The 15,921-nt window shown below is 42.8% G+C and overlaps 1 protein-coding gene across 1 annotated transcript in view; it reads right to left on the bottom strand.

Annotated features, from left to right (window-relative positions):
* Positions 1-5,037: 5,037 nt before the first annotated feature.
* MRPS6 (mitochondrial ribosomal protein S6) overlaps positions 5,038-15,921 on the bottom strand; it is a 67,847-nt gene continuing 56,963 nt past the window's right edge. The window contains exon 3 of the mRNA XM_081074496.1: positions 5,038-5,655. Coding sequence (XP_080930622.1) covers positions 5,466-5,655 — 190 coding nt within the window. The 3' untranslated portion in view covers positions 5,038-5,465. The remainder of the gene's footprint in view (positions 5,656-15,921) is intronic.

Genomic DNA, 15,921 nt, shown 5'->3' with positions numbered 1-15,921 from the left:
TGAGGAAGGAGGTGAGGGGATTAGAAAGCACAAGTTGGTAACTACAAGATGGCCATGGGATATGAAAGACAGTTTGGGGATTGTTTACAACAATCAATAATGTTGTAAAGATTTTGTAGGGTATCTGATGGACACTTGTCTTATTAGGGAGACCACTTCATGAACGGTGTAGATGCCTGACCACTGCACTGTACACCTGGAGCTGAAGCAGAATAATACTAAATGTCAACTGTAATTTAATGTATATATACAGTCACGGGACGTACAGCACAGGGAATAGAGTCAGTGGAATTGTGACAGCTACATACGATGTTAGAGAGGTAGTAGATTGAGGAGGGAGTTATCACTTTGTGAGGGGTGAAATGTCTAACTAGTACATTGTTTTGTACACCTGAAACTAAAAAAAGAAAAAAAAAAACACTCCCAAGGAATCCCAGATCTTCTCTCTCCCCTCCAACAGCAACGAAGCCCGGGCTTCGGTCTGGGAACGGGACAGGAAGGGCCGGGTGTAGGATGCTGAGAGCCGGCCCCTCAGCACTACCGGAACTGCAGAGAATGGCAGTGGCCACCTCCAGAAGGGTGCAGGGGCTTTCCAATCACTAATTTCCAAAAGTCAGCTTTCCAATCACTAATCCCAGCTCCTCCCTTTGTAGCCTTGGACAAGTCACTTATTTTCGGAGCCTCGGCTGCCCCATCTGTAAATTGGGTATAAAACTTGCCTCATGGAGTTGTGAGGAGTGTAAAGGAATAACGTGCCCACTGGGTTTTTCCTGAAAGCATGTGCTGTATCCCTCAGGCCTGTTGGGGTAGACCAGTAGTCTTCTAGACTCAACCAGAAGTATGTTAGCACAGCTCATGCTTCCCATACCCCTCTAATCCTTAAATCAAATATTTCATCTCAGTCAACACAAATTTGGTCTTTCAGCAAAAATCTAAAAGGCTCACTTGGCTTCGTGATCCTTCCTTGTGGACATTCCACGGTTACAGGACTCGATCATCGCTGATTCAGATGCTTGCCAAACGCTTCTGTGACGTGTAAATGTCTCCAGAAAGCAGCTTCTCGGGCACCGGACATTAGCTTCTTGGGCCCACAGCCTCCATCTCGGTGTCCACCTCCCTGAGCCCACCTCATGCTAACAAAGCACTTCTGGAAGCTCGATCCTGTCCAAAGGGGACCACAAATAGTCAAGGCAGCAAATCCGAGGCGTGAGCCCAAAGGGGGGCGCTCTGGAACTGCCTCTTCCCCTTGTCACCCGGCCTCTTGTGCTTCTGTGGCTCATTTCACTTCAGCAGACTCCTATCCCTTTGCATTTATTCCCTGAGGGTCTCCCGCCTCCCAGACCTGGCTCCTTGGGTCCTTGTCATGTCCCCTCCCCACCCCCCCCCCCCCATTCTGTGCTCCAGCTCAGGGTCTCAAAGCATCTGCAAGTGCTGTGCCCTGTCATATCACATCACATGACTGGCTCATCAGGCTCGGGGGCTCAGCTTCATTGTCACTTCCCAACCACATCCTCTGCTGTTCCCCTTTGCAGCGTCCCCCATATGGCACCACGCACTTCTCTGCCTTCCCCGCTATCAGCCCACGAGGACAGGGACTGGCTTCGTTCACTGCTCCACTTTCAGCACTTTGCTCTTCATCGTCCACTGAAGGAGTGGAACCCCCAACAGCACCTCTGACCACTCCCAGCCTGGGCAGGAGGGCCCCCGTCCTCTCAGCGCTGACAGCAAATACACAGGGAATGACCTGCATACAAGGCTGGACAATTAAGTTCGCAAACTCATGCTAGAAAAAGCGCTACACACATCATTGCTGAGTAGCACTATGGTCACCTCCGAAGGACGCCCCTTGGGAAGCTATGCACTGACGCCAGTGCCTAGTCCACCCTGCAAAGCAATTTTGGAACTCGTCTTTCTGGAATGGCCATCAGAGCTGTCGTTGCATTACACTTGATGTCCTGAATGTCATCCTAATGTCTTTCAATATTTCCTTTATCTTCAGGTAAAGAAAGAAGTCACTGGGGCCAGATCAGGTGAGCAGGAAGGGTGTTCCAGTACAGTTATTTGTTTACTGGCTAAACACTCCCTCACAGACAGTGCCGTGTGAGCTGGTGCCTTGTCGTGATGCAAGAGCCATGCATTGTTGGCGAAAAGTTCAGGTCATTTTCATCTAACTTTTTCACGCAGCCTTTTCAACACTTCCAAATAGTAAACTTGGTTAACTGTTTGTCCAGTTGGTACAAGTTCATAATGAATAATCCCTGTGATATCAAAAAAGGTTAACAACATCGCTGCAACAAGTTTGTGAACTCAATTGTCAGACCCCGCACATGCCCTGCTCTAACGCCCAGCATTCTGATAGGAGGCAAGGGGGCGAGGGCCCCTTCAGTGGCTGAGGGTCCATTTGTGAATCAGTGCCTCAGGGGAAGGGACAGTGGCTTCATTCTGGAGCTTCCAATGAGAGGAACTGGCACACCGCACGGCTGTCCTACTTAGCCAGCCTCCTTCCTCACACTCTAAACTGTGCCACAGGGTTCTGAACACTTCGTGACCTGGAATGCCCAATGATGTCAGTCGTCTTCGCAGGGTAACTAGCAAGCACCAGGGAAGTGCCAGCACCACCACTCAGGGTGGGAGGACAAATGCTACTACCTGCGTGACAGTAACTCACCCCAGACACCCAGGTGCCTTGTTTAACCTAAGAGGACAAAAACAAGCTCCCTGCTACTGGATGGTAACGACCACATGGCGTCGGGGTCTCCAGTTCAAGATCCCAGCTGTCACTTGGTAGTAGGGGGCGGGGGGGGGGGGGGGGGTTAAGGTCAAATCTCTTCGAGTCTTTGTTTCCTCATCCAAAAAACAGGGACAATAGTCCCTCAGAACTGCTGAAAGGACTAAATAATGCAACAGACAAAACAGACAAAATGAAGTAACAGCACAGCATATGGCACGTAGCATGCATGTAATAAACTTGAAGGAAAATGGAAAACGTACCTCAGGCAGCACGAGCACAAGTGCAAGATGGAAACCGTTTGGTGGAAGAGTGTGCTCTCGCAAACCCTGGCCGAGAGGCTGCGCTTTCAGGAAATTCCGAACAAAACAGGAAGTAGCATATTTTCCCAGATAATCTCCACATTATCCCTTTTATTTCCTGTCTACAGTTCTTTTTGGCCCTCTTGACTGAGCTATTGCTCTTCAAAGACTTTTTTTTATAGCGTTTTGCCTCTGGAGGAAGTTGAAGCTGGCTACTGTCTGGGCTCTGAGAATAAGCAAAGTGACAAAAGCTGATCACAGCGGAGAGACCAGCAGCTTCGCCGGGGGAGGAAGCCCTGGCTCATTAGAGGAACTGGGCTCTTCCCGGCATTGAGGCCTCGGTGTTGCACGTTTGTCTCACCTTGGTTTAAAAGAGGCAGAGGCCACATCTCCGGCACCCCTCCTGCTTTAACATGATCTGATTGTATCAATTCATATAAGCAGACATTCCACTTTGTAACTGGCTGCCCCCCCCCCCCGACATTTTATGCAGTTTTGTCATCTGGTCTGCTAACAGACACCCTGTGCAGGGATCGTTGGGTGGAAAGGGTTGGTCAATTTATTCCCACTCACCAGCTTTGTGGAGACTGAGGAGTAGCCGAGGGCTGTTCCAGGAAAAAGCCTTATCCTCACCCACTATGGACGCCATCACCCTGGCTCCTTAGCTTCCTAGGACTGGGGCAGAAACCACATACAGAACTTTAAAAAAAATTTTTTTTAAAGGCAGGTAGCCCTTATTGATTCTAAGACCGTGTTGTAAATTCCAGTTCATTTCTAGATCCGGTTTCTCGTGGATTGAGGCAAATTGGAGCACGCCAGCTGTGTTCTTGTCTGTAACTCCCGACACTCTTCAAACTCACCTTGTTGATGATGATAGTAGAAAAGGCAGGATACGGGATGCAGACTTCATTTCCTTCGTAAGGGGCTTGGCTGAGCAGAGCAGACCCTGTCTCTGGCACTACTTATGCCTTTACGTGTTACACTCAGGTTACCACATAAAATACAGGACACCCAGGAAAACTTGAATTTCAAAGAATGTACATTTTTTGGCTAAGTATGTTCCATGCAATATTTGGAGCCTACTTATGTGAAAAAAATGAGTCGCTGTTTATCTGAAATTCAAATTTAACTGGGCATCCTGCATGTCTATTTGCTAAATATGGTAACCCTAATTACATCCATTTCAAGCAAAGACTGGCTGGTTCTTAGTCTCAAAAATATAACAACATCCCAAACCTAACCTCTTCCCTGCCAAAACAACAAACTCTCAAAACAAAACTTGTCTTTTTATTTCCAGGACATATTTTTTAAAAATAGACCTATGAGCTTCAAATTTACGAGGAGGGAGAGGGGAGAGGGGAGAGGGGAGAGGGGAGAGGGGAGAGGGGAGAGGGGAGAGGGGAGAGGGGAGAGGGAGAGAGGGAGAGAGGGAGAGAGAGGGAGAGAGAGAGAGAGAGAGAGAGAGAGAGAGAGAGAGAGAGATTTTCCTACAAGTCCCCCTAAATTAAGAGCTCAGCGTGCCATTGGCTGCAGGCCACAGGCAGACGCCAGCCAGTTCTTTGGGCATCCCCAACTCAAAAGCAATTGGCTTCTAACTCATCAGGTAGCAGGGAGAAGACAGGAGAAACAGAATTCCAAGGTGGCTTACTCCCTCAAAGAGGCCTGCTAGACTAAGGGACAGTGGAGGAGAGGAGGCAGATGCTAACGGCAAAGGAATGACTAGAAGCACTGCCGGAGCTCAACTGCCACAGAACACATGTCCCTCTACAAAGAGCAGGACCCACCACAATGACAAGTTACTGGGAAATAAAAGAAGTTACTGATTTTATAGAATGCGCATAGCCAAGAGGCAGAGACATTCCCTCACCCCTTCTTCCAGTCTCTGAACTTGAGCTGGTAACCAGGTAGCCCAGCCCCCACACGGATAGCGTTCTGGGCAGACTGGAGCTGCAAGGCCTGGGGCAGTGCTCTGTGCTGGGTAGGTGATGAGACAAAACACTTCCGAGATTTTTAAAATCATGTTTATTGCTCTGATCGCAAGATATATAGTACCGCATGGTTTTACAGTATGAATGATATTTTATTTCACATGGTTATACAGTCTGAGTGACTAGCTCACAATCCAGCGCCATTTTATAAGTTCTGTTGTTCAAAACGGTGTTAGTATTGTTATAGGGCAAAAAGACCTCATTGACAAAGAAACTACATTAATATGACAAAATACAGAATGATGTGCTGGTACCACAGGTTAAGGTGGCTCTCAGCGAGCCATTCCCCCACCTCTCACAGCAAAGGGACCAGGAGCTAAAAATTCCTTAGGAAAATCCAATGGCACCCACAACACACACTCATATAAAGTCAAGCTTGTGAGTTATTAATCCATGGTGCTTGAAAGTGAGAGAATTAAGTATAAGTCTAAACTCTGGTGAATCTTCTCACTTCCTCTTCTTTGCGGAATATAGTTTTTCTTCCAGTGGGACTGGGACAATTCCTTCACATTCCTTTACTTCCTGGGTCAGAGGGTGTTTTATGATATTCGGTCTAATCACATCAATGTCTCGAGACAAGTAATCCATCATGCTTTCAACAGTTGTTGTTGGTGCATAAAAATCCACCAAGAAGTACCTGCAATAAAATAAAAATTTGTGAATTCCTGCCTTCTGATACCAAAACTCGACAAGGATGTCTCATGAAAAAAAATTATAGGCCAATATCCTTGATTAGCATAGATGCAAAAATCCTCAACAAAACGTTAGCAAACTGAATTCTATAGCACATTAAAAGCATCAGACACCACGACCAAGAGTGACTTATTTCAGTGATGCCAGGATTGGTTAACCATCTCCAAATCAGTCAGTGAGATACCCTGCATTACCAAAATAAAGGATAAAAATTGTAGGATCATCTCAATAAATACAGAAAAAGCATGACAAAATTCAGCACACATTTATGATAAAAACTCAACAGAGTGGTTATAGAAGGAATGTACCTCAACATAATAAAGGCCATAGATGACAAGCCCACAGCTAACATCATAACAATGAAAAGCTGAAAGCATTTTCTCTAAGATCAGGAAAAGACAAGTATGCTCACTGTTGACACTTTTATTCAGCATGGTATTGTAAGTCCTAACCAGAACAATTATGCAAGAAAAAGAAATAAAAGGCATCTAAACGGAAAGAGAGAAGTAAAACTGTCACTATTTGCAGATGACATATTACATATAAAACACCCTAAAGACTCCATCAAAAAAACTGTTAGAACTAATAAATTCAGTCAAGTTACAGAATATAAAATCAATACACAAAAATCTGTTGCATTTCTATACAGCAATAATGAATTATCAGAAAGAGAAATAAAGATTTAATCCCATTTACCACTGAATCAAAAAAAATACAATACCTAAAACTAAATTTAACCAAGGAGATAAAACACCTATACATTGAAAACTGTAACACTTTAATGAAAGAAACTGGTGAAGACACAAATAAATGGAAAGATATTCCATACTCATGGATTAGAAGAATCAGTATTGTTAAAACGTCCATACTACCCCAAACAATCTGGATTCAATGCGATACCTATCAAAATTCCAATGGCATTTTTCACAGAAATAGAATAATCCTAAAATTTGTACAGAACCACACACAAAAAGACCCCTAATAGCTAAAACAATCTACAAAAAGAACAAAGCTGACAGCATCACACTCCCTGATTTCAAACTACATTACAAAGCTATAGCAATTAAAACAGCATGGTATTGGCATAAAAACAGACACATACATCAATGCAACAGAATTTAGAGCACCGAAATAAACCCACACAAATATGGTCCATTAATTTACACCAAAGGAGCCAAGAATATCCAATGGAGAAAGGACAGTCCTTTCAATAAATGGTGATGGGAAAACAGGACAGCCACATGCAAAAGAATAAAACTCTATCACTACCTTACACTATACACAAAAATTAACTCAAAATAGATTAAAGATTTGAATATAAGACCTGAAACCATAAAACTCCTAGAAGAAAACATAGGCAGTAAGCGACTTGACATAGGTCTTAGAGATGATTTTTGGAATCTGACCAAAAGCAACAAAAGCAAAAATAAATATGTGAGACTACATCATACTAAAAAGCTCCTGCACAGCAAAGAAAACCATCAACAAAATGAAAAGGCAACCTACTGAATGGGAGAAAATATTTGCCAATTACCTATCTGATAAAGGGTTAATATTAAAAAATATATAAAGAACTCACACAACTCAATAGTAATAAAATAATCCGATTAAAAAATGGGCAGAAGATCTGAGTAGACATTTCCCCAAAAGACGAACAGATGGCCAAGAGGTGAATGAAAAGATGCTCAACATCATTAATCATCAAGGAAAGCAAAGCAAAAACACAATGAGATACCACCTCACACCTCTTAGAATGGTTATTATCAAAAGGAGAAGAAGAAATAACAAGAGGTGTTGAGAATGTGGAGAAGGAGGGACCCTTGTGCACTGTTGGTGGGAATGTAAACTGGTGCAGCCGCTATGGAAAATAGTATGGAGGGTTCACAAAAAATTAAAAATGGAACTACTCTGGGTACTTATCCAAAGAAAATGAAAACACTAGCTCAAAAAGATATATGCACCCCCACGTTCACTGCAGCATTATTTACAACAGCAAAATATGAAAGTAATCTAAGTGTCCATCGATGGATGAATGCATAAAGAAATTGTGGTGCACACACACACACACACACACACTCACGAACAAATGTTATTCAACCATAAAAAAGAATAAAATCTTGCCGTTGTCATCAACATGGATGGACCTCAAGGGCACTATATATTAGGCTGGTGCAAAAGTAATTGTGGTTTAAAAGGCTAAAATTGCAAAACCCGCAATTACTTTTGCACCAACCTAATACTGAGTGAAATAAGTCAGACAGAGAAAGACAAATGCTGTATGATCTCTCTTATACATGGAATCTAAAAAGAACAAGCTCGTAGATACAAAGAACAGATTGGTGGTTGCCAGGGGGCAGAGGTTGGGGTGAGGGTGAGAGAAATGGGTGAAGGGTGTCCAGTGGTAAAAAGAAAAATACATAAGTAAATATGGTACATTGCTGAGCACCGACAACAACCAAAGAGAAGCAATTGTTTTCTGGATGCACAAACCTAAAAGCAGAATGGAAGATAACCAAATCATCAATTCTAGTTCAAATTATTTTCCTCTTTAACCATATAACAAGAAAACTTACATTGAATACAAACCATATTTTAAGGAATGCCATTTTTCATGTTAACAATTTATGTTTTGTGCATTTGCAGCTGAGAATGAACTATTTTTCTCCAAGACCAAGCCTGAGACAAGGCAAGCCCTTGAAGCTACTCCTGGTGAGACCTCGTCTCTGAGCAGAAATGCCCCAGAATGCCCCAGGTCAGACCCAGCTGCAATAGACCAAGGCTGTCCTGGAAAAGCCAACCTCAGGGAGAAAGGGAACCTGGCCTCGGAACAGCCACGCTTAGGAAAAGTACATTGAGGTACAGCCAAGTACCTCTCATGATGAAGCTACTGGTTGTTTTTATGCATGAACACTTTTATCCATGCTGACAAAATCCCAGTCCCTGGAACCGCCAAAATCTTTGGGATTTGAGCTTGCAGTGGGGGTGCAGAGTGGGTAGTATTACAGGGGGAGGCCCTGGCAGAGCAACAGGGCCCCTTTCTGAAGTTGCAGCCATTGAGTCACCTGTGCCTTCCGCAGAAAAGGGGAGTCCTGCGGGGGAGGTCAGTGGGGTCCCTGTCTCTATCAGTCAATAATACCCCGAGTCTCTCTCCTCTGATTTCTGTCTGGGGTCCTGAACTTCCATGTGCACTGGGGGGTGGGGGTGGGGTGGAAAGGAAATGCTCTGAATCTCGGGTGAGAGAAGGAACTGAACATTCATCTATTCAGACCCGACTACTACAGACGGGCATTTCCTGTAGCTCAAAAAGATCAACACTTTCGGGGCGGCCGCTTGGCTCGGTTGGTTAGAGCGGGGTGCTTATAACACCAGGGTTGCCTGTTCCATCCCCGCACGGGCCACTGGGAGCTGCGCCCTCCTTAAAAAAACACAAAAAACAAAAACCCCAACAATATCTTCAGCTCGGCTAGACAACAGTACAAAGGAGGACGTGTCCTTCCTCCCTACCTGCCCTCCTCGCGGCTCCTGTTCGCAGAGGAGCACAGCGCTGTTCCACGGCGGCGTTCAGCGCAGTAGTCAGAATCCGACGACCCCGCAGTGACCTTCGGACCTCACTCACTTCGTCCCAGCCACACTCTCCTCCCCAGCACATTCCCAGTTACTCACCCCTCCCTTCCACCTGCCTCTGCCCAGTGTCACATCGTCACAGAGGCTTTCATTGACCACTTCCCCTAAGGCAACATCCTCCTTGCCCCCCACGAAGCCTCCTTCCTCCAAGTCCCTTACCCAATGCTTTATTGTCCCCGTAGCACTTGATCACCACTGACATACTGTGTTTCCCTGAAAATGAGACCGGGTCTTATGTTCACTTTTGCTCCAAAAGACGCATTAGGGATTATGTTGAGGGATGTCCTCCTCCAACATCGTGCTAGGTTAGGGCTTATTTTCGGGGAAACATGGTGGTATATATTTGTTTACAGTCTATCCCACGCCACTAAAACATAACTGCCTTAAGAAGGACTTTGTTGCTATACTCCCAGCACCCTGAACAGAGTGTAACATACAGCAGCCCCACAGCAAACACTGGAGAGTGGTGACGTTAACATGACAGGTAGAATCCTCATAGAAACCACCAGAGATTGAACTGAAAATGGGCAGATGAGGGAAGGAAGGAAGCTATGAGAAAAAGGATGGCATGTTTTGTAATTCCCTATAAAGAGGGTTCAAAACTCGTCAGAAAGCTTCCTGAGTGGCCATTCACTCTTAGCCAAGCCTAATGGGAAAGTCATTCAAGTAAACAATAATTAAAAGGAAAGAAAAACATATATCATGTCAAAACCTAATCAAAAGAAAGCTCAAGTGGCCATAGTAATATGAGACAAAGTAGACTTCAGAGCAAAGAAAATTACCAGGAGAAAAAAAAAGAATATGTAACAATGGATTCATCAAGAGGACGTAACAGTCCTAAATGTGTATGTAGCAGATAACAGAGCTTAAACATACAGTAAATAAAAACTAACAGAACTAAAAAAAGACAAATCCACAATTTACAGTTGGAGACTTTTAACATTTCTCTAAGTAATTAATAAAATTAGTACACAGAAAATCAGCAAAAACACAGAAAAAGTGAATTATCGCCATCAACCATCTGGATCTAACATTTCTAGAACCCTCCACCCAACTACAGCAGGGTACACACTGGTCTCAAATGCACAGAGAACTTTTACCAAGATTGACCATATTCTGGGCCATAAAACAAGTCTCAATAAATCTAAAGAGAGCTGAGCCATACAGCAAGTCTGGGAGAGACAACCAAGATGGCGCAGTACGTAAACACTGTGCTTACCTTCTCTCACAACCACACCAAAATCACAACTGATCTACAAAACCAGTATTGAGAATTGCCTAAAATCAAGCTGAATTGAAGCCTTTCACCTAACGACGTGCAGAAGAAGCCACCTCCCGACTGGTACCCTGTTTCCCCCAAAATAAGACCTAGCCAGACAATCAGCTCTAATGCGCCTTTAGAGCAAAAATTAATGCATATTATACTATACATATTATATTAATTACATATTATATTATATTAATTACATATTATATTAAGTACATATTATATTATATTAATTATATTATTATATTATATAATTTTATATTATATTATATTATTATAGACACGGTCTTATAGTAAAATAAGACCAGGTCTTATATTAATTTTTGCTCCAAAAGACGCATTAGAGCTGATTGTCCGGCTAGGTCTTATTTTCGGGGGAACATGGTAAGATGTCATAGGGGTAGTCACTTGAGGGGTGAGTTATCACTTTATGAGGGGTTTAAATGTCTAACTATTACATTGCTTTGTACACCTGAAATTAATAAAAAGAAGGTAAGAAAGAAATAAAAGTCTTGGGAAAATCCCCAAACAGTTGGAAACAAAACATATGTATAAATAACCTATGGGTCAAAGAAGAAATCAAAAGGGAAATTACAAAGTACTCTGAATTGAATAAAAATGAAAACAACATATCAGAATTTGGGGGATCCACTAAAGCAGCACTTAGCAGGAAATTTATAGCACAAAACACCCATGTAAGAGAAAAGGAAAGAATTCCCCTCAATGATCTCAGCTCCCACCTATAAAACTGGAAAAGGGAAGGAAGGAGGGAGGGAAAGAAAGGGGGGGGGAGAGGGGGGGAGAGAGATCGGAGCAGAAATTCCTGAACAAGGAAACAGAAAACAGTAAGAACATCAATGAAACCAAATACTAGTTCACTGAGAAGATAAATAGAATTGATATACCTCTAGTCAATACTGATCAGTAAAAAGAGGTAAGAAACAAAGTATTCAGGAATGAGAGAGGTAAAATGACTACAAATTTTACAGATATTAAAACGATGGTAAGGGAAGACCATAAACAATTTTTGCAATAAGTTGGACAACTTTGTTGAAATTCCTTGAAAAATACAAACTACCAAACCTCACTCAAGAAAAAACAATCTGAACAACCCTGTATCTATTAAAGCAATTATATTTGTAATTAAAACCATTTCCACACAAAAACTACAGACCCAAATGGCTTCACTGGTGAGTTCTACCAAACATTTAAGGAGAAAAATACCAATTCTGATACAAACTGTTTCAGATAATAGGAAAACACTTCTCAACTTGTTCTATGACGCCATGTTATCCTGATACCAAGACCCAAGATATCGCAGGAAAAGAAAGGAAAAAAAAAAAAAGATCAATATCCTCATGAAAATAACAAAAAAATCCTAAACAAAATTTTAGCAAATGACTACTATAATATATAAAAAGGACAATACATCATGACCAAGTAGCGTTTACCCCAAAAAGCACAAGATAGGCTTAACATTTGAAAATCAATTAACGTAAATCACTATATTAACAAACTAAAAAGAAAGCCATGTGATCATTCCAAGATACATTAAAAAAAAAAGGCATTTAACAAAATCCCATATCCATTCCTGATAAAAACTCTCAGCAAACTAGGGACAGAAGGGGCCTTCTTCAGCCTTATGAAGAGTATCTCTGAAACACCTACAACCAACATCACACTAACCGGTGAAAGTCTGAATGCTTTCCCCCTAAGACTGGGTACAAACAAGGATGTCTGCCGTCACCATTTCAACATTTTAGTGGAGGTTCTTGCCAGTGCAATACGGCAAGAAAAAATAAGTAAATAAATAAATAAACAGCATCCAGACTGGTAAGGAAGAAACAAGTCTTTATTTGCAGATGTCATGATTGGGTATATAAAAGAATCTGAAGAAATTTATAAAAAAGATACTACAACTAGTAAGTGACTTTAGCAATATTATAAGATACATAATTAATATACAAAAAAATCAACTATATTTCTACATACTAGCAACAAATAGACCTTGAAATTAAATATGAAACACTGAGGGATAAATCTGAAAAAAGATGTGCAAGACCTGTACACTAAAAACTACAGAGTTTTTGTAGTTTCATTTCTGCTGAAATGAAATTGAAGGAAGTCTGTACAAACGGAGAGGTATATCTTATTCATGGGTAGGAACATTCAAATTTATTTAGATGTCAATTCTCCCAAACTGATTTACAGATTCAAAGAATCCCAATCAAAATCACAGCACACTTTTGTGTTAGAAATTGACAAACTGATTCTAAAGCTCACATGGAAATTCAAAGGACCTGAGCAGACAAAATAATAAAGAATATGGCTGGAAGAACTAACACTACCTGATTTCAAGACTTTTTATAAAGCTGGTAATCAAGACAGCATGGTGTCCATATAAAGATATAATATTGTTCATATAAAGATCAATAGGATAGAAGGAAGAGTCCATAAATATTAGGTTGGTGCGAATGTAACTGCAGTTTAAAAGGTTAAAAATAATTGCAAACACCACAATTGCTTTTGCCGCAACCTCACAGACGCATACATATAAGCACAACTGGTTTTAGATGGAGCTGCAAAGGCAGTACAGTGGAGACAGGACAATCCTCTGAACAAATGGTGCTGGAAAAATTCCGCATCCACATGCAAAAAAATAAACTATGAGCCACACTTGTACCATATACCAAAGTTAATTCAAAATGGAACACGCATCTAAACATAAAACACAAGGCTATAAAACTAGAAGAAACACAAGAGAAACCTTCTGTGATGTTGGGTTAAGCAGATTCCTTAGACATGACACCAAAAGAACAACACACAAAAGAAAAAATTCATACACTACACTTCATCAAAATGAAACACTGATCTTTGAAAGATACTGTTAAGATATAATCAAAAGACAAGCCACAAACCAGGATCTGTAAATCACATGTCTGATAAAGGACTTGTTTCTAGAATATAAAAACTCTCAAATTTTAATTTAAAGAAAACCAATTAAAAAAAGAATGGGTATAAGATTTGAACAAGCATTTCACCCAAGATATAGAATGGTGAAGGAGAACATGAAAAGATGCTTACTACCACTAGTCATGAGAGAAATGCAGATTAAAACCACAAAAAGATACCTATTAGAATGGTTAAATTAACACGCCTAACCTGCCCAGTGTGGGTGAGAATGGAGAGAACTCACTGGCTCTCCTACGGTACTGGTGGGAATGCAACATGCTACAGCCACTTTGGAAAGCAGTCGGGCATTTTAAAATCAAACACACTCCTGCCATTGTGATCAAGCCATTCCACTCCTAGGGATCGCCCCTGAGAGAACGAAAGCATGTGTCCATAGGACAACTTGTTCTTGAATGTTCCCAACAGCTTTACTTCTAACGACTCCAAACTGGAAACATAAATATCTATCAACACAGAAACTGATAAGCAAGCTGGTATACTAAGCAATAAAGAGAAACACTGATACATACTATTGATAAATCTCATAATAATTTTACAGAGTAAAAGAAACTACGAAGAGTACATAGTGTCTGAGATTCTAGAAAATATAAACGAACCTATAGTGAAAGAAAGCAGATCAGTGGTTGCTAGAGACTGGGGAAAGTGGAGGGAAGAATCCCAAGAGGCAGGAGGAAACCTCGAGGGTAACCAGCTCCTTCCTTGATTATGGTGATTTCGTGGTGTGTGTGTGTGTGTGTGTGTGTGTGTGTGTGTGTGTGAAAAAACTTTATTAAATGTACACTTTAATACGTGCAGTTTGTGTGTCAATTATATTTCTATAAAGCTGTTGATTTCAAAATGGCATGTAAGAAGCGGAAGCTCCACTCCATGTAGCAATTCAGGAAACCCAAGAGGAAGTGGTGCTGGGTGTTGGTGTGGGTCCGGCAGCCTTCTCCCCGGCAACAACCACAATAGTAGTTTTCAAAGTGTTTCCTCCATATTGCCTCTGAATTCTGTCACGGTTACGTCATGAGCTCAGGGTCACTCAGCTCCTCAGTGGCCACAGCCAGGACCCCAACAGAGCAGGTCTTTTGACTCCAGGGCATAAGAAGCTACAGATGACGCTGGGCCCCATGGGTTACAGAATCCTAGAATGGAAATGGGGCAGGATTAAATATATGGTGGTGGCAGGAGAACTGACTCTGGGTGGTGAGCACACAATGGGATTTATACGTGACATAGTACAGAACTGTACACCTGAAATCTATGTAACTTGACTCACAACTGTCACCCCAATACACTTTAATTGAAAAGAAGAAATGCTGGCAGGACCGTGACGCCAACACAGTCCGCCCCTTATGCAGCGAGGAGGGAACCGGTCTGCTCCAGGTCACAAAGCGCGAGGCGCCCGACCCCAGACCCCACGGCTCCCGACTCTGTCAACCACATCTCTTGCTACCAGCTACCAAGCAGCCAGCACTCTGGAGGTTTCTCAAAGATAAAGAGAAGTCCTAGAAAAAGGCCTGGAAATCCTAAGCTTGGCTTCTGGAGGCTCCTGCTACACCCCAAGTCCCTCTAGCTTTTACTCTCTTTTATCTACTCCGCCGCCTTCCCTCCAGCAGTCACAACACTCCTCTAAGCCCAAATAGAGCAATGGCCAAAATGCAAATGAGTCTGTGCCCACAACCACAGCTGTGACAGTCATTTCATGCTTATCACCCTGCTGATCTGTGACTGGGGCTCATGTGGGCAAAGACTGCTTCTACTCCCACGCTCCTTATTACACCATGGAAATTTCCACAAAAAGGAACCACCCCCAAAACACAGACGGGAGAAGTGGCTCAGAGATGGGCAGAGCTTACTGTGTTCACACTCCCAGTTGACAGCTGACCTTCCTACCTCCCCGTTTCCCTCCCAGGGAACCAAGATGTCTTTCCTACCACGGGAGAACCACGCTGAAGTCCAGAACAAAGTCAACTTCCACCCGCCTTGGCGGTCCAAGCACACAGGCCAACAGTCCGCCATGGCCTTCCCACACAGAAAGGACCATGACCACTCCCTAGTTGCTGCCACTATACATTCTTTCTTCTCACCTATTTATCTCGGGGAAGCGTAACTGGTCAGGGAACACCTACTGTGGGCAAACGGCAGGAGGCGCACGTGGCCTTGGCCCCCTGGAACATGGAGACGCTGGGCAGAGAAAGCACAGGGCTGCTGTGCAGGCAGACACCCTCCCCAAGCGCCCCGCTCTGCAGAAGACTGGAAATGCCGTGGCGGTCACGGAACCCAAGCCCGGGCTGCGGGGCTTTTCTAACTAGAGGACCCGAGCAGCGATGCTGGGACTTTTTATAGACACGAGAGAGCAGT

This window comes from Rhinolophus hipposideros (genome assembly GCF_964194185.1).
Source record: "Rhinolophus hipposideros genome assembly, chromosome: 2".
Lineage (NCBI taxonomy): Eukaryota > Metazoa > Chordata > Mammalia > Chiroptera > Rhinolophidae > Rhinolophus > Rhinolophus hipposideros.
This window is presented reverse-complemented; position numbering and strand designations above follow the sequence as displayed.